This window comes from Pundamilia nyererei, unplaced genomic scaffold (assembly GCF_000239375.1).
Source record: "Pundamilia nyererei isolate P.nyererei 1_Seehausen unplaced genomic scaffold, PunNye1.0 scaffold00144, whole genome shotgun sequence".
Taxonomy (NCBI): domain Eukaryota; kingdom Metazoa; phylum Chordata; class Actinopteri; order Cichliformes; family Cichlidae; genus Pundamilia; species Pundamilia nyererei.
The window spans coordinates 1,524,118-1,543,142 of NW_005187545.1; the positions used below are offsets into that span (position 1 = coordinate 1,524,118).

The following is a 19,025-nucleotide window of genomic DNA, read 5'->3' on the forward strand; positions in this document are numbered from 1 at the left end:
AGATTGATGATGGCGAACATTTGCCCCAAACCTCTGCACAGTAATTCAAATACGGTGCAATCAGGGAACAATAGAGAATGTGGAGTGATTTGTGGTCCAGAATGTGTTTTATGCAATAATAATGCAATAATATTTAACAAGCATGGACCGGACCAGGGATTTTTTTGGGGGTGACCTTTAGAGAGTCACACCAGCAGGTGGTGTAATCCTTACAGCCAGAAGCATCAAGGCTGCCCAGATTGGGGCTCGTAGTGCAGCAGGATCAGCTCTCCTGTTCATGTGTGTCGTGACCAGAGCATGCCCCAGCTCTCTCTCAGGTACAACAGACCCACATCTCCAATATTCTGATAACTTCCAGTCTATAACTTTAAACCAGATGATGAATGCATGCATGGCCTCTCAGTCTTTCTTCTTTAATTAAAATGACAGTCAGAGTGCTCCTAGATCACATGAATACTCTGTGATACTTTGATTGGGGACTCATGGCATTAAGTGAATAAATACTTCAATTTGTTCATAATTTGGGTGCGTTTGACAGGAGTCTCCTGGGACAGCGACAAAACGATGTTTTTTTAAAAGCACTTGTCAAAGCAGAAATGTTTTTAAAGTGAAGAACTAACTGATTGACATTAAAAGGCTGGAATAATAGAAAAACACACGTAAGATTAAAGAAAAAATACATACCTCTAAATCTTGAGGAAAAGGATTAATCGTGGCTCTAGAACAGGCGCTTGTTATATTTTTGTTGTTGCCTTGAATTCACCGGAAGATGGCAGTCTTAGCACTTAGACTGAGAACGGAAATTCGGGCGAGTCAATAAAGCGAACAGACGAGGTGTTTCTGAATGTTTCATGTTTGCTTTAAAACTGCACTTTCCACCTTTGACACGCACGCATCTTCAAATAAAGATCCCGGTTCGGCATTTCCATCGTTTCTAATGAGCGTAAATAAGAAGCACTGCTACCGCTGGCTGGTCTCAGGTCAGCGAACACCTACGGATCAGGCCAGCCCTATTTGGGAATGGAATCCCGGACACCAACTTGATTGACGCTTCAGGAGAGCCAATTGGAGACGGGGTTCGACACTCGTGACCAATAGTAAATATCCAGTACTCTGTGCTCCAACTTTTTATTGAAGCAAGACCCCTCGAGTCAGCGAGGCATGCACCTTACTTTTTCCTCGCCGAGCTCCTGGAAATCATGCTCGCAAAGTGCGAAAACATCGGGGATGCTGTGAAGTCTTTCATTGGCGGTTTGTGGATCGCTTTAAGCGTCTGTTCGGTGTGTGTTCGCGGCCAGGAGGGTAAGAAAACGCCTGTTATGTTGAGGCTTTTGATAAGATAAGGATTGTGACGTGGGAGACGGATTTTCGCACATTTCGTTAGCTGCAACTAGAGCTGATAAGTAACTCGCTTGGTTTGAAGAGTTTCCCCCGTTTTCTTTAAATTAATCGCACGATTATTAATAATCAAGACTGATGACGTAGGATGAGCACCCAGTCGGCAGCCTCCTTTAAAACACATTTCTGCTGTGTTTAAGATAGTTGTTGTCATATAACCCTGCTAACTATTGCTGTTTAATGCATTTTCATCAGAAACTGTTGTTGGAAAGGCCACCATACCTTGTCCTGTATTCTGCACTGTACACATCCACACTTATTTTGCTGTTCCGATCATCTTTATGGCTCTAAGCCAGAATTAAAGTGCATTAATGTGTCTGTATTTAGGTGCAAAGGTCGCCGATTGGAAGTCATGTTAACAGTTTTTACAAACTCTTTCCTTGCCCGTGTGTACCTAGTGATCCCAGCAATCCTTTCCCAGAGTCTTTTTCTTTCTTTCAACACATCAGTCAGGCCTGTTATGAATCACAGTGACCATATATAAACATAGACAAACAAGCTATTGCCCTGCAGACTATGACTCCACCAGTCAGCCATACCACAAATCTTCAGTGTTGTTTTTGTCTGTCTCTGGGGCTTTGATTTCCGCACATCGGAAGATGATTAAGCCCTGGATACATCATTATTTAACTTAGCAAATATGCTATGCCCCAGCTTTGGTGGGGCCTAGGTTTGGGGGAAACATTTCTACCTCCGGGATTGAATAAGGGGATGTAGTGACAGGTAGCATAGGTGAACATCCTGTCTGCTAGTGTGGACCTGTAAGGACCTGCCAACAAAGCATGAAGTGGAAAACTATATTGCTGGCGTGTTTCTGATGGACTGTCTGCTATCCTAACACCCAAGCTTTCGGTGGTTTAGCTCCTGAGATTTCTAAACAGGTCAGAACAGCCTGAACACGAACCCAACAGACTGTGGGTGAAACAGCCCAGTGATCAGGGGGGCAATTACTGGTCACCCAGACATTTCCCAACATTACGCCCTCTTTAAAGCTGGGAAAAGTCCCCCGTGGCCGGCCTCCGGAAGGTGACAGATCCATGCTCTGCTGCCCAGAGTTACAGTATGTGGCTGCGGTATTTCCAGGGAATCCTTTGGGGACTTGAGGGGGGACAATAACAGTCGAAGGTTTATGATATGAGGAACTGAAGTGCTGTTGGGAAGGAGGTGACCAGCTTGGCTGATGCAGGAGGAGACACAGGGCGAATGGAAGGCTACCCTGTAACTTCCAGTCAACAAATATTCAGGAGCCTTTTAAGGGAAGCAAGGACAGCGCTGGTGTTTAGGCTCTGGTGACCCTGGTGCCTTCCTCAGGTTTTGACCATTCTTGGAGCACATTACTTGGGGGAGTGAAAAGTGAGGGCAGGGAGTGTTAGTGTCTGAGCTTGTCACCCCCGCAACACCAATCTCTGTGTGACTCCTGTAGGAAAACATTTTTTGTGACCAACAGGAATCTTAAACCATCTGAATGTTTGTGTTTTCTGTTCCTCTTCAAGTGTTAGTCATAGCAAAATGTAGTATATCAGCACTATGCTTTTTTTTCCTTCCTTGCTTTTGCCTGGGGAAAAGCACCTCTTGGTACTTAATCTTAAACAATTATGTTTAGCTCTGTATCCAACGTGCAGGTCACAGGTGTTACAGTTGAGCTCTTCCCTCGTTGGTATTTCAAAAAGTCGTGATGACAGAAGGATAAGCATGCCCTGAGCTGCCGTACATGCTCAGATTAGACTCGTTGCTCACCTGTCTTGAAATGGTGTATTAACAAAGCCTTTAATATTTGTATTTAATTAAGAGAGCCAGTTACGTAGCCGTCTCAGGTTATGTCATTTTGGCTTTCCTTAAGGTCTATAATTCCACTCTGCTCACTGCCGTCAGCAGCTGAACAGTTGAAAATATTAATCAACTAGATACTGACTCAGTTTGTAAAGATTTGTGACCAAAAGGCAAAAGATGCTGAGATGAGTGCCGGGAAAAAATGTTAGTAATGGAGAAGTTTAAGCAGTTAAACATGATAACTCAAGAAGGAAGTCCCCAAGGATTTTTAAATTGATAACAGTGGTCAACTTTTCTAAAAAAATCACTCAGGATTTTCACAAGTGCATCTGTTCGGAGGCTGAGAGGTAGCAGTGGTAGCACCAGTATTTTTTTATGTTTGAATGATTCATAGGTCAGCGTTAAGTGGCCTGACAAACAAATAAAAGGAAAACATTCCTCTGGTCTGGATGGAGCGTCGGTGAAGAGACGGCCACTGTCGCTCAAGAAACCTTTAACAACATTACAAGAAAATCTGGCTCCTTGGAAGGAAAATTAAAATAAATGAGGCGTGGGTTAAGACCTCTGTATCGGTTTTAGAAGTGAGTGATTAGGAAACATGAAACTGAAAGAAAAGGAAATCAGAAGTTGTTAGAAGTTAATCTTAATTTTTACCGGGTGAACTGTGCCCTTTTTTTCTTGTCGTAGCTTTCTTATAGTGCTTGTTTTGTGTCAGGTAATGGCTGTGGACATACGCTGCTGGCACCAGAGACGGGCACCGTAGCCTCCCAGAACTATCCGGGTACCTACCCCAGTAACGCCTGGTGTAAGTGGAGGCTTCGTGTACCACAGGGGCGCACGCTGCGACTGCTCTTTGGAGATTTTGACGTTGAGAGCAGTCCAGGCTGCAGCAATGGCTCTGTGATGATCACAGACAAAAACGGAGAGCACAGCCTGGGTGAGCACACCTCTTGATTGTTTTATTTATTTATTAATAAATAATAAAGTTAACATTTTTGGTGGGAGAATAAATGAATTTACTATATTGTAGAGAGTTTGGGGGTCTCTGACATATCAGTCAACAAATTTACTTAAATGTTTCTTTTTTATTTTAATAAACATCAAGTTCATTTTCAAGCTCTCTCCACATCACATAGGTATGGCCTTTAACTGACCCTTCAGACCTGATTTTAGGGTCTACTTTCACTCCCTGTCACTCTCATCACATTTGCTGACCCCACTGTGGGAATGACCCTCGCTGTCCAATCGTAGTTTTTCCTCATAAAATCACTTTGTGTCCATTTCTTGTAAGTTGTTAAAAGTCCATTTTAGTGTATTGTTTGCCAGCTCACATAAGCGACAGGTCAGTGCTGTCAAAACATACTGTAGCATCATTGCCCTAAGAAAAGTGGTCTAGCTGCATAATGTTACCCTGAGGCAATGAACCAAACAAATCCTGTTTTTAGTAAGGAAATGAAATCAAAGTCTGTCTTTTAAACAACCTCATGTACGTCTTTAGATTCTTTCTTTCAGGCACATGCACATTTTAGCAGCAGCAGGTATTGTCTCATGGTTCCTGCCCCAAGTCAAAGGTCAAACTGTTCTCATCCTTATTTTACTGAACAGCGACATGTCTTGTGTCATTAATTTAAAATATATAAATACACATTTTAAGGGAGAGGGGAATAAAAAGTGTGGTCACACACCAGATGTCTGATGAGAACTTTGCCGTGTCCTCATCAAATCTTAATTGACATACTTACTGGCAGAGACTTTGTTCCCACTCATTACTGATGATCTTCCAGTCTGGATTGTATAACTCACTCAGGACATGCCATTGTGTTGATGCACTGACAGAAAAGGCAAACCATATTTCACAGGAGACGTGTAGGTTTTGCAACCAGCTGCATCGTATCCTGAGGGCATAAAAGTTGCTCCAAATTAAGGGTTGAGAGATTCAAGAGATATTCCACTAGGCTGACTATAGTATACATCATCAGATTTCACAGCGCCTCACTTTCTTACAGAAACTTCTTTTTGTTTTGTTTTAGTGTTTTTCTGTCTAACAGACTGTCAAATCTTCATTATTAAGGACTGGAAATGGATGTTTATAGTGCACCGGCGTGTGTGCTGACAGACGTATTTATGTTCTTGTGCTTTATAAACGTAGTTTGCGGGAATGTGTGTTCACAGGTCCTCTGTGCGGGAAGCTTGATGCAGCCGGGAAGAATGTGACATTTAATAGCAATGAAGTAACAATAATGTTCAAGTCGGGCCCACATCGCTCTGGACGAGGGTTTCTGCTCTCTTATGCCACAGATCAGCAGCCAGGTACTCTATAATTTATGCCTTCTGACTGATGTCATGCTGGGTAACTTTTTGATGGAAGCTTCTTTGTTATTCCGATTGCATTGGTTTGTTTATTTTTTTTCACTGTTTATTTATAGCAGAGTAAATTTGACGCAGAAGGAAATAAAACCACAGAACACCAGAGCATTTCTGGCCTTGGGTAATCTGCAGGGCCAGGGATGAGCCTGTGACAGATTTTAAAATCAACTGTGCACCATATATAATAAATGCACAGAAGCTAAAGGGGAAACAAGGCTGTTACATTATGTTACGTTATGGTTATTTGCCTGATTTATATGTTATATAGGTGCGAGTGGGGTTGTGAGAGAGATCTTTTTTTAAGTTTACACTGATACAATCGTAACACTAGCTGTTCTGTGACTATTTATCCTTCAGTATAACACATTTGCCCGTGTGTTGACGTGCGCGTGAGTGTATGAGTCATTGCTTATTGGCATTCACCCTCCATCGCCTCCATGTTGGCTCCGGCGTGTTTGCTCAGAGAGCAGGAGTTCTTCTCCTTCTCTCGGGCTGAATGGAGTGAGGCCTCAAGCTTCAGTCTGTCACTTGGACCGTCTCGAGCTCTCCTCCCCTCCTCTTCTTCAGCCTGTTAACCACTCCAAGCCCACTGCCGTCCTGTATTTGTCGCTATAAGGCTTCTGAACCCAGCGGCTACTTGTTTCTTGTTTTCAGGGTTTTTTTTATTTGTTTTTCTTTGTACCCCGGCCAGTTGTGACATGCGTACACCCGGTATGTTTATTCATGGATTAAACCCCAAATCTCACTAAATGATACACAATATCAGATTCTCCTTGGGTATTTTTTTAAATAACCATGTAGCCTTACTTACTTAGTCTGGATAGCCTATATTTAGACTAAGTCTTAATTTTCCCGGCTGTGGCCTTGTGTACTGTGCACTATGTATCATAGTTTCCTGTTTTTGCTCAGTTGTTTATGAAATCCAGCAGTGTCTGGAGCTAAGTCTGTACTCAGACATACAAACCACTGTCTGTTGGCTGTGATCACACATGGACCTTTCGCTTTGCTCACAGTAACAAAGGCGTTAGTCACATCAACAGTGATGACCACTCATGCCTGACTATAGCACAGTTGTAGCATCCCAGACCGTCTCACACAGTCTGTTGTCTGTTTGTGTGGTTGAGCGAATGCCGAGGTGGTGTTATGTAAGCCCGAGACACATGGTCCACCCGTACATGCTGTCAAAATGTTAAAAAAGATTCATTTTGAGGAGCGCCGTTTGAAGTTTTCTGTTTTTGTTTTCAGATCTCATTTCATGTTTACAACGGGGATCTCATTTTAGCTCGCAGCATTTAAGGTAAGCCGTGGACCTCTGCGTCTTCATCTCTGATTCAGTAGAGCTGCAAGTATTTCTCACATGTTGTTCTGCTCCTTCTCAGCGTGTATTGCCCTGCAGGATGCAAGAAGGTCACAGGGGACGTGTGGGGGAACTCTGAGCATGGTTACAGAGATGTAAGCGCAGCAGATTTCATTAGGAAAAGCTGTATTGTACTGTGCTTCTTATCAAATACATGTCTGAAAAGGCTCCATCTCTCTCTTCTGCCACAGACTTCGGTGCTGTGCAAGTCTGCAGTCCATGCGGGAGCTACATCTGACAGTCTGGGAGGCCATATCACTGTGAATCGTGGGAGAAGCCTTACACTGTATGAATCCACCTTTGCCAATGGAGTCCTTTCAAAAATGTATGTGTTTGTTTTCCACATTTTAAATGAGATCTTGTGGAAATGTGTAGCTGCTAGTTTAGTGTAACTGATTTGCATTGATTATCAATATTTCTTTTTCACTTCTTTTGACAGGGGATCACTTTCTGAAAAGAAGCTGCTTTTCATCCAAGGTATGAGCCTGACTTTACATTCACAACCCCAAATAAAAACAGAATCTAGTGATTTGCTGATCTCGTAAAGCCATATTTTATTCTGGATCTGTTTCTTTTAACTCAAAATGTTTTAACTTGGTGAAAGGTACGGGATGCAGACAGGCCATTTCAGTAGCTAGACTTTTCTACCATGAAGCCTTTCTGTTCTCACAGGTGGTTTAGTATTGTCTTGCTGAGATTATTAAGGCCCTCCCTGAAGTAGAGGTCATCTGGATGGGAGTGCATGTTGCTCTAAAACCTCTATATACATTTCAGCACTGGTGGGGCCTTTATATATGTGGAGACCTCGATTTAATATGCACTGACACCCCCGTACCATCGACCGTTGTCCACATATGGTTTCTTCTTTGCGCGATAGAGGTTTAACCTGTTGCTAATTAACCTAATTAGTTGCATAAATTCCACCAACTGTTTCTTTTTTAGAGCCACTTACTTTTCCAGCCTTTTGTACCAACATGTTTTTTATTATTACTTTTTAATAGACGTCTTGCTGCCATCAAATTTAAAATGTGCTCATATTTTTAATATAATAGTAAAATGTCTCAGTTTAAACATTTTCCAAGTTGTATTGTGAATGAATTTATGAGATTTGCAAATCACTGCATTCTGTTTTTGTTTTGTTTATTAAAAATGTTTACATATTTTTTTACATGTTACACGGTGTCCCAACTTTATTTTATTTTAAATTGGGGTTGTATAACTTCAGATGATGACGTTTAATGTTCACGATGTTTGAGGAAAATGTTTAGACGACCTTCGGCATGGCTGAGCGGTGTTCCAACAAAGGTAGGAAATAGGATGGACCCCTGAAGTGTAAACACAGGTGGTGGAGCAGATGGCAAACAAAGACCTTGGATGAAACTCTGAACATCCAGGATGTTATGGAGACTGGGGGGACATGGGTTGCATGAAAGGCAGAGTGACAGAATTGCAGTGAGTTTTAAAGAACAGGAAGCCGACACCTATTCACCCAGAGGTGGTGGGCAGGAATCCGAGTGGATCGGAGTGATGACGATAGAATAGTGGGCGAGAAGACTTGGACAGCGTGGGAAAGAGGAAGTAAAGAAAAGATGAGAACAGCAGGAGTAGCGCAAACACAGCTCTTCCTCGCTGAAGCTAAAGGCTTCATTACTATCTGAAGCAACCGGTTTGCTGTTTAGCTTCTTTAAATAAAGCGATTTTCATTTCTGCACATTTTGTTTAGGGGTTTTTTTTTTCTTCTTCTCACTTTTAAGGCAAAACAGTGTCCATTACTTTCTTGATTTCATGCAGTTCATCACAGGGAACATGAATCTGTGTGGTTTATAATGAAAATGTGTAGGCGAGTGTTACTATGAAGCTCAAATTATAATTCATCAGTTTGTTTGTTTTCCTTTGATCCGTGAACAGAGTGTAACAACAACTTGGCTGTTTCTGCTTTAAACGCCTCATCTTTTGCTGATAAAAACAGTCAAGAGCAGACAAAGTCAAGGAACGCCAGAAATAATGATTTCAGCCATAACTTCCTGCTCTGGACAGCAGACAGTAGTGATCAGAGCCCGTGGGTGGAGATGGAGCTGAGCGATAGAAGCAACATCACAGGTAAAAATAACAATAATAAGTATTTGTGTACATAATATGCTTAGTTTAAGCAATTTATTGTGATTTCATGAATCAGAGATGGGCTATTTTTGTTGTTTCCATGAAGCCTTTTATTTCTTTTTGAATATTGATCTGAAACAAAATCAAACAAGCGTTGTTCTCTTTCGTCAGGAATAGTAACAGCGGGATCAGATGAGTACTACATGGAATCCTACATCCTTTCATTTAGTAAGGATAGAAAGAACTGGAAGCTTTACAAAGATGCTGCAAGCAAAGAAAGAAAGGTAGGTGTTCTGCTTAATGCTTTCACTGCCCCAACTTCCTGAGCTTTTTAAAGCAGTAGACATGCAGATGCTAACTCATTTTGGTCTTTGTGGCTCTTAGGTGTTTCCGGCCTACGCCGATGGACACCTCAGAGTGCTCAATAGCTTGTTTCCTCCTGTGGTGGCTCGATTTGTCCGCCTCCAGCCGCTGAGTTGGCACGGGAGGGCTTCAGCTCAGATTCAGGTCCTGGGCTGTCCTGTTAGTAAGGCCACACCGAGGTCTTCCCGTCCACCAGGCGGTGGTAGGCAGTAGCTCATAAGCTTCCAGATTATCCACTATAAAATTTGGTTTGTTTGCTTTTAACATGGTTTGATTTGCAGCTGAGTTTCCTGATGTGAAGTTTTCCTGTCTCGATAATTCCCCAACAGACTCTCCGTCCATCAAAGTTAACTCGGGTCCACTGCTCCCAAGCCCCACTCCCACCACCACTGAGTGCACCGTGTTAGTTGAAACAAAACAGAGTATGTACTTGTGTCATCCACCAACTCACCTGTATGAAGTTTATACGAGTAGATTAGAGTCACACCAGTGCAAACAGGGCAACATAGCCATTAATCTGATCGGCAGCACTTTGTAATAACAGCATTCCTTCCTCACACGTGTTCAGTTGTTTACGCAGACTCTCTTGCACTCTTGCAGCCTCCAGTCAGCCAGTAATAGTAGCAGTGGGCGTGGCCCTCGGCCTGATGATATGTGGCAGTTGTGTGTTGGCTGGATTCTGGTTGAAGCGAAGGTACTGCACATGTACTAATGTTTAACTTTCCTGTATGGACATACTGTCACTGATTTTTGATACATGGATTGCTGTCACGAAATATCAACGTTCATTATTTTAGTTTGTTTTTTGTTATTTGAAATTGTAGGAAAAAAGATTCACAAATGAAGTACTCCTACTCTGTCCCCACAAGTAAGTCTAGCACTTTTCAGATTATTTTTTTTTAATAAACTTTTTAGTTATGAATCCTTTTTTAATGTTGCAATAATTTTATGGCTATGATTTTTGTGTAGGTTCTCAGAGTTTCAAGGAAAAGAGTTTTCCCGGCTCACAGTCGTACCCTCTGGTTCGAAACGTCCACGATGCACTACCAAACCCTCCTCTTAATGGTGAGAATTCACATTTTTATCAATTACAGGAAGTTGCTGGTGCTGCTTTGTTCTTCTGCAAGTGTCGTCAGCTGCTACCTTTGAAGTTTATTTGTCCTGTTAAGTGTTCGGCTCTCCATCTTTCCCGCTCTAATGGTCTCTAGCTTCAGTGGTCAGTTTGAGTAGCTCACGCCAAGCCTGACAGGCAAACAGTTCTCTCCACGGGCTGTCCATTCTTTCCTCTGGCTCAGCCCATCACCCGGTCACAGCATAAACATTCCTTTCTTTGGTCCACAGAGGCTCACTGAAAGAGACCCTTTAATTGAAGCTCGATACAGGGCACTCAGCCTACTCCCCCCCCCTCCTCCCAGCAGTCCCATCTCTGCCTCCCTTACCCCTTCCCTCAGTGAGGGGGCCCTTCTCTGAGAGGTCCAGTGATAAACAGGACAGACGGTCAATGCTAAGACAATCAAAGCCCTCAGTAAAGCCTGTCTAATTAAAATAGCTCTGGGTCTTAGACTCCCTGTGTGCTCTTGAAAGTCCAGGCCTCCCACACCACGGTGTCTTCTGCGAGGACAAAGAGTAGTCTGGATGGATCTAAGTGCTAGACCGTCAGCCCTCATCCTTGCGATTAGATGAGACGTTGTTGGTGGCCAGACTTCTCGTGCAGCGCTCTGCATTGTCCTAGAGACAGCTATTTGGTAGAAAAGAAGCAGAAGTTTCCCAGAAATTGATTTGCAAGATGTAAACAAGAAGTGGAGTTTTTCCCATTATCGAAAGTAGCCTGCTGCTACATGTTTTAGTATCTGTGTGTTTAAGTTTGTGTAAAAATGTCTTGATGCATGCTCAATCATCCCCGTCAGGAAATTACAAAAAGTTGATGTTGGATGTCGCATTTCACTGAAAACGCTGCATCCAGATGAACAAAATCAACAATCAAACCATCAAATCATATAAAAATAGTGATCTGTGACCTACTGATCTGGCAAACCAAGAACTTTCAGGAGCTACGGTTCTGCTGGTCGGAAATGCCGACAAATCCCATGACTTTAAAAGCACCCAGACGGGAGTTGCGGTGCATATCTTCACTCTGTTAAATGTAGAGTCTGTTTGTGCACCAAGAAAGTCTTCAGAGGAAAACTACCTCACAGAATTCAAAGCGACTTTTAGGATAAGCCAGAGTCGTTCTGGATGCTGTGCAGAGATAAAACTGAACTTTTGTGGAGAGAAAAACTGAGCAGCTGCTGACAGAAAGAAGACCAGGCTGCTCTGTGGTTGGGTGGCACGAACAAAGGGAAGAACAGATTTTATTAAAATTCAGATTTTGTTGTTGTTGTGCAGGCACTTCAAGAAGCTGGCTTTTAAAGCAGACCTCAAATGTTATAGGATACAGCAGCTGCAGTTTTTAGAACCTAAACATTATGTAAAAGTCTGCATGTGTACGATGTAAGTAAATGTGCCCGGGCCCCTCAAACTAATCAACTGCCAAATCCAATTTATGAGGTAACACTGAGTGAATAAATGTATTCACTAGTTTATTGTGTCTTTTTGAAAACAGTTTGGATTTTTAACTTTCTGCCATAGCTGCAGGATTGATTCTACTCTCTTATTGGTCTTATTTATAGTTAGGTCAATCAGGTAGGTCATGTCATTGGTAGTGTTTATGTGTGTGTCACTGTTTCTGTCTGTAAACACGACGGCTCGAAATGCAGGGGTGCAGATTGGGGTCATGTTAACAAGCCATTTATAATTTGCCTTGCATGCACTGAGGTCTTGAAGGTCAACCTAATGATTTATTTCTTTATAAAAGCCTTGTAAGGTGTTTACTGTCCGCATGTAGAAAGTACTGTATAAAGATTTGAAATATCATGTAACATTTGACCTCTGACCTCTTCTTTATGGTGAAATAAGTTTACATAGTAATTAATTTTCATAAAAGGTCGATCTTTAAGACTGTGCTTAAAATTCTGCTGCTTTTGTTCTTATTGGCAACAATTAGGAGATGATATACCGGCATATGGAGATACAGGATAGATCCAAATATCATGTCAGGTTTGACCTCTGATCTCACGAAGGTTTGCTGTATGTCAGGTGACCAGGAAAAAAAATCTTGTATGACTTTTCTTACATTTACATTTTCTCTTTTCTTCTCTAATCCTCCCAGACTATGCTGAGCCAGCTCTTACACCTATTGGACATAAAGTTGGCTCAACGTTTAAACCTTCCTCAGAAGAGTGTTATACTGCCCCCTTCACCTGCAGCCATTATGACACTCCTGGCTGCCTGCCCGAGTATGCAGAGCCACTTCCTCCAGAGCCTGAGTATGCCACTCCGTTCTCAGATCAGCCCTCTGACTCCAGCATCATTCCTGCACCGACATCCAGTCACAGTCAGTATGACTGCCCCTCACACAGGGTGCTCTTCAATGGCTACTGCACTCCCGCGCTACATGCCAATGGACCAAGACCAGTCAGTGCTGTCTATGCAGAACCCAAGTCTTGTGATTCTTTACAACAGAAACACACATACGAAGATCCTTTGTGAGCACCGCAAACTTAGACTCAGGAAAAGGCTCTTTGGAGTTGAAATGTGTGTTGGCACCAGAGCAACACTTGGAGTGGTCTGAAGTTGAACAGTGAGCTGGACAGTGCTGTTCAGACTGCACTAACTGGACCTCCCGTGAGTGATGTACCCAAGGAAGTCACTATGCATATGAGGGTATTCAGACTAAACACTGAGAGCCACATGGAGGCAGATATTTCCATCAAGGAAGTATGGGATAGGTTTTTGTTTTTTTTTTCTTCATATTGCACAAATAAATACAGGCTCAGTTTGTCTCAGAGATACTGTTTGATGAAATGTTTAATCACATAACTGCACTTTCCAAAAGCACATACAGAAATTTATGTGTAGTCTTCTCCACAAATTAAGGCAAAACAAAAAATGAATATGTTACAAAGCATTGTATTCACAATGTATCATTTCAAAAACATTTATGAAGCACTATAAATTGTAACCTGTAACAAAGAGTACTGTTATAATTACACACAACCACTAGGTGGCTGCCACGAGCTTCAGACGTTAAGCAACAATGGACTGTGTAATTATTTGTCTGCGCAGATAATTATCACCCGGTAACATACCAACAGCTAAAAATAACTGCTTGGATTGTAGTACAACTGAGAGGCACGAAAGGCAGTAAGATGACATAATTAGGAAGGACTGTCCTTTGCTTGGATGAACAGCTGTGTTCAGCCACTTTTCCTGGAGAAAGAAATGCTCTGTCTAGTTAAACAAGTCTCCAGAGGAAGAGTACGTTCCTCTGCTGGAGGCCGAGTTATCGCAAAATGTTAACATTTAAAAAAAAAAAAAAAAACACCTCCACTGGCCTTGTTTGTTAGGCCTTTGCTGCTGTATAGCACCTTTCTCAGAATTACAGAATTAAGTGAAAAATTATAATAGTTATATTTGTATACTTGTATTATTATTTTTTTACTTTATATTATATCCCATGGAAAGTTGTATTTTGTATAGAAGACATGTGGTTTTATAAATGATTAGGTTACTAAATAACTTAATTAAACCTGTGACACTGACGTTTACTACAGATCCATGTTTAACATATAAAATTGTACTTGTTCCTATTTCATTCCTATTTCAAGGCATTTTGTATAAAAAGAGCCAGGTGGCAGTCCTCAATCCCATAATAAAATGCTACTAAAAAGCCCATCAAATTACATTAATGTGACATGCTTTCTGGTATCATAATACAACACTGGGACTGCTGGATAAGGCACAATTACACAGATGTGTTAGCAACCAGTTGGTTTGGTGTGTGTGATGGATGGACATCAGGCTCTCTTGGAAATTAGATTTTTATTTTCTTTACCTGGATATATAAAGGACTGCTAAAATGGGGTAAATCTTTACATACACGACACTTACTCACATACATCAGGACTGAAAAGCTGATGGAGAGTAGAAAAAAAAAATACATGAATTCTAAAAGTAAACTGTGGTTGTGTTTAAATAGAAAAGGTTTAGTGTTGAGTTTCAGCACAATCTTAGTGTGAAATATCAGAAAAACACTTAAAAAGGAGTGCAATATTACTGAATTTCCAATTTGAAAGCAGTTTTGCTTAAAGAACAGATTCCATAAGATGTTCAGTCTGTTATAATCTACCAGCCGCAGTAATTTACTCTCTTTCACTTTCAGCATCTGTGCTGAACTCTTCCCTCTGCCCCTCCTCCTCTCTTCCCTCGTGGGAGTAATGCACCAGAGACTGGTGTCTGTTCCTGGACAGTGCGTCTTTAAAGCGCAGGCCGCAGTCTTCGCATGCATACGGCAGCCCCTCTCTTGCTCCTTCTGGCTGAGCTTTGCCCTCGTTCCCACTGATCGGTGTAGAGGCGGGATGAGAAGCAATTAAATCTGAGGAATCCCGAGTATTCAGAATTGCGTGTGAGTCGATACCTGGACTGTTGGGTGCATTTAACGCAGCGCCGGTTGGAGGTGTCGTTCTGGGGCGCCCGGGCTGACAAGCACGACCTGTGGGTCCTCGGTACACGCCTCCAGTCTCCCCTGTGACCTCAGGAGCCAGCCCGTGGACTGTGCGGTAGTGGAAACGGATCCCGGAGCGGTTGGAAAAGCCCTTGCCACAGATGCTGCAGATAAAGGGTCTCTCTCCAGTGTGGATGCGAGTGTGGATCTTTAGCGCTCCGGACTGGGTGAAACACTTGCCACACTGGTTGCAGCGGTAGGGCTTCTCTCCTGTGTGCGTCCTCTGGTGGGCACGCACCCCTGCCAGATGGGGGAAACCTCTGCCACAGAAGCCACATGAATATGGCTTTTCACCCGTGTGAATCCGCCTGTGGATCTTCAGCGCTCCAGACTGGCTGAAACTTTTCCCACAGTCGGAGCAGGAGTAGGGCCGTGCACCAGTGTGCACATTGAGGTGTATGCGGAGGTTGCTGTGTGAATTGAAGGCCCTGCCGCACTCTGTGCAAATGAACCCGGCTGGTTTGTGAGCGTGCTCGGAGCGCTGGTGTTGTAGCAGCTGGGACGGTCTAGAAAATGAGGCGGAGCAGTGCATGCAGGGATGCAGTGACGACAGCAAGGTTGTAGACGTCCTAACCCTCTCCTCCTGCTGCTGTGCTTGCCTGTGCTGACGGTGGCACACCTGATTACAGGCATGAAAGGAGTGAGGGCAAGACAAGCATGGAAACGCGCCAGAGAGCCGAGCAGAGTGCGAGTGGGCGAGCTGGGGGCAGGGTAAACAGGACGTTAAAGGGCAGTGGTGGTGGTGAAAGTGATGGTGAGCGTGGGTGTGAGAAAACGGGGAGTCTGTGCCCTCCTGGCGGCCTAGTGTCTGGGTACAAGTTTGCAGGCCGGGGTGACAACACAAGTGGGGAAACATAGAAAGATGGGACAAAGACGCTCTTGAAGGAGGCACATCAGAGTTTTGGTTCTGGCTCTGAGTCCCTCTGTCTACATCCTCGTTCTGTGATCGGCTGGGCAGGCCCGTCTCTAGTTCAGATGTAGTGGTGGTGGTGCTGCTGGGTAAGGTGGACTCTGGTAAACACATGCTAAGGCTCACTGGACCAGCAATACTGAGATCTTTTGGGTGGGATATGGTCTCTGAGTGTGGCGGCAAGGACAGAGGCTGTCTGGATGTTAGGGTCTCAAATGAAGGAGGGAGACTGGAGAAAGGACAGCCAGGGCAGGTGCAGGCATGATGCAGATCTAAAGCTGAAGGACAAACCGAACCACATCAGTAGGAAAATAAAATTGACAAGAAAATGGGTGGACTTGTTTATTTACACGGCTCATACCTTCTCTCCGGTCTCTGGTCTCTCTCGCCCTCTGTGATGCCCCTGCACCCATCTTTTCCTGAACAGGTCTAAGTGGCTCAAACGATGTAGCTTTGAACGCAAGAGCACCATCAGCAGCACCACCTCCTGCCACGCCCCATGCTGCATTAAACACATCTGGCGGATTTTTTGAGGAGTTTCCAGATGTGATAAGGTCACCGAGGAACTGATGCATCTCCATCCAGGAGCACTGACCATGCTGCAAAAGGTACACAAAGCATGAGTGCAGAGGCTGCATGTGGTGAGTGAACAGACTCCACACAGTCCAGTTAGCTGGCTCGTGTGAGCTACTGGCTGCTCTCAAAATAGGCTGAAAACGTGACGTTTTAGCTAAAGCAAACAACAGACTCGCTTACTTACAATATCGCTACACTTGTCTTTGTCCATGAATTCAAAATAACGCCGCCGCTGGCGCCACAAAACCCACAGCAACGAATTTAAAGTTTTAAATTTCGATAGCACGGCTGGAAACGGTAAAAGAAAGTTACAGCTTTTACACCTCGGCTGTCGACCATCCGTGTAGCCCACTTAAAACATCCCGTCACCAGGCTTTGTAGTTCCGGGATTTTTAAATCACGTGACGGGAGTTGTAGTCTTTTCTTTCCCCCTTCTTTTTCAGAAAAGATGGGCGTTTGTTTATTTATTTATTTTTTTAAATATCTACTGGTAAGTTGTATTAATTTATGTTTTTATTCAATTTATAGCATTTATTGTATCCTGATAAACTGCAACTGTTATGTCAAATATCAAATGTGATTTTTGACATAACAGTTACAATTAGGCTGTAGTTACCTACATGTTTTGTTTTGTTAGGTTACACCTATTCCACTGCTGGAAATGCAGATCTAATCAGCCAATCACACGGTACCTGCTCAGTAAATTTAGGTGTGTAGACATGGTCCAGCGATCCAGAGGACCTGCTGAAGTTCAAATTGAGCATCAGAATAGGGAAGAAAGGTGTTGGTGAACGGTTGTTGGTGTCAGGCGGGCTGGTCTGAATATTTTATAAAGTGCTGATCTACTGAGATTTTTCCACAAAACCATCTCTAGGGTTTAAAGAGTATCAGCCAAAAAACAATAAATATCCAGGAAGCATCAGTTCCTCGAGTGGTCAGAGATCAGAGGAGAATAGCCAGGCTGCTTCAAGCTGAAAGGAGGGCAACAGTAACTGAAGTGAGCACTCATTTATGTAGAAGAGAATCCCTGATTTACTCCCTGCTGCAGACAGGCTACAGCAGCAGAAGATCACACCAGGTGTCACTCCTGTCAGCTAACTACAGGAAACTGAGGCCACTGTTAAATCTCACCTCGTATCAAGATTTTTTAGGCACATTTGGGCAGAGCATGATTTAAACACCACGGTCTACCTGAGTAATGTTGCTGACCATCTGCATCCCTTTGTGACCACAGTGTACCCATGTTTCAATGGCTGTTTCCGGGAGTATAGTACACTACGTTGCAAAAAAGCTCAGATCATCTGAAACTGGTTTCTTGAACATGAAAATCAGGTGGCTTCACTGTATTCAGGTGGCTTCTGCGGTCGCTAGATGTCAATCCAATAAAGCACCTTTAGTTGGGGTGCAACAGGATGTGGAGCAGACAAATCTGCAGCAGCTGTGATGCCATCATGTCAACATGAACCAAAATCTTGGAGGAATGTTTCCAGCACCTTCTATGCCATGAAAAATTAAAGCTGTTCTGAAGACCAAAGGGGCTCTAACCTGGGACTAACAAAGTGTATCTAATGACGTATCTGATGAATCTATGTCTATACACACACAGACTGTGGGTAAATATATAATGCCTTTTACACCCACAATTGTGGCCTAATAAATATATTTTTAAAGTTGTTATTGACATGAAATTCTCACCAGATGTCGGTAACAACCAATCCAGTCCACACATGCCAAGAAATTTACCCATAGGTGGCCATAAATTATGTGTAATAATGAGAAATAATGCAGGGAAAAGTACTGAACACACGAAGAAAGGTAGGCACAATCTATCAGTAATTAGAAAGCAACCCTGCGGCTTTAATACCAGCTGGTTCACTCCCAGCTGATGTCTCATAAAAATGTTTCATTACCAAGTTGTCAAATATCTCATGATGAGATCTCTCACAAATCCTTCCTGTTTCAAAATATACTGATGGCACTGAGCACTGTTGGAGCTCTAATCTGGAAGTGGGAAGATTTCTGGCAGGAGTGAAAAGAATAATCAAGTGCCAGGGACCACTTGTGGAGAACTATGGAAAGACCTGGAATCAGCAGGCAACTCAAAGAAAACAATAAGTACTGCACTCAACTGCCATGGCCTGTATGCACACTCACCACACAAGACTCCACTGCTGAAGAAAAAATACATTGAAGTGTGTTTAAAGTTTGCTGAAAAACATTTAGAGAAGCCTGCGAAATACTGGGAGAATATAGTCTGCTCAGATTAGACGTAATTGAACTTTTTGGATGCCATGTTTGGAGGTCAAAAGACACTGCATATCACCCCCAAATCACCATACCAGCAGGGAAGTTTGGAGGTGGGAACATCACCCTACGGCACTGGCATGCTTCATATAACTCCTGCCATCTATGATGATGACGAAGATGAAACAAGGGTGGACATTTCAGCAAGACAATGATCCCAAACACACAGCCAAGGAAACTTGGTCTGTTAAAGAGAAAAGAAAAGCTGCTAGAATGGCCCATTAAATCACCTGACCTGAATCCAAGTGAAAATCTATTAAAAATAGAGATCATGGAAG

The 19,025-nt window shown here is 43.0% G+C and overlaps 2 protein-coding genes across 3 annotated transcripts; one reads left to right on the forward strand and one right to left on the reverse strand.

The window, feature by feature from the left end:
• The first annotated feature begins 1,080 nt into the window (after positions 1–1,080).
• LOC102192824 (discoidin, CUB and LCCL domain-containing protein 1) lies at positions 1,081–14,136 on the forward strand. Its single transcript, XM_005744494.1, has 15 exons — positions 1,081–1,302; positions 3,884–4,105; positions 5,341–5,478; positions 6,781–6,832; positions 6,915–6,987; positions 7,084–7,217; positions 7,332–7,369; positions 8,801–8,992; positions 9,164–9,276; positions 9,377–9,557; positions 9,685–9,777; positions 9,956–10,049; positions 10,180–10,223; positions 10,325–10,420; positions 12,564–14,136. Exons 1-15 carry the CDS (start codon positions 1,200–1,202, stop codon positions 12,941–12,943), a joined length of 1,953 nt encoding a protein of 650 aa, XP_005744551.1. The 5' UTR covers positions 1,081–1,199; the 3' UTR covers positions 12,944–14,136.
• A 53-nt stretch (positions 14,137–14,189) lies between these two features.
• Positions 14,190–16,812, reverse strand: LOC102193121 (zinc finger protein 135). 2 transcript variants are annotated; one of them, XM_005744495.1, is made up of 3 exons: positions 16,628–16,812; positions 16,229–16,466; positions 14,190–16,145 (listed from the first exon to the last, which is right to left on the reverse strand). In XM_005744495.1, the coding sequence occupies exons 1-3, from the start codon at positions 16,652–16,654 to the stop codon at positions 14,596–14,598; spliced, it is 1,815 nt and encodes a 604-aa protein (XP_005744552.1). In that variant the 5' UTR covers positions 16,655–16,812; the 3' UTR covers positions 14,190–14,595. The 2 variants fall into 2 exon arrangements, with proteins under 2 accessions (XP_005744552.1, XP_013769140.1); XM_013913686.1 differs by lacking the exon at positions 16,628–16,812 and having other exon boundaries at positions 14,191–16,145; positions 16,229–16,617.
• Positions 16,813–19,025: the final 2,213 nt, after the last annotated feature.

Coding starts and splice junctions, on each gene's coding strand:
- LOC102192824 (XM_005744494.1), top strand. CDS start 1,200: ATGCTCGCAAAGTGCGAAAACATCGGGGATGCTGTGAAGTCTTTCATT. Junction 9,277..9,376: donor CTGCAAGCAAAGAAAGAAAG/GTAGGTGTTCTG, acceptor TGTGGCTCTTAG/GTGTTTCCGGCCTACGCCGA. Junction 9,558..9,684: donor TTCCCGTCCACCAGGCGGTG/GTAGGCAGTAGC, acceptor ATTCCCCAACAG/ACTCTCCGTCCATCAAAGTT.
- LOC102193121 (XM_013913686.1), bottom strand. CDS start 16,505: ATGCAGCCTCTGCACTCATGCTTTGTGTACCTTTTGCAGCATGGTCAG. Junction 16,146..16,228: donor GACCAGAGACCGGAGAGAAG/GTATGAGCCGTG, acceptor TTTGTCCTTCAG/CTTTAGATCTGCATCATGCC.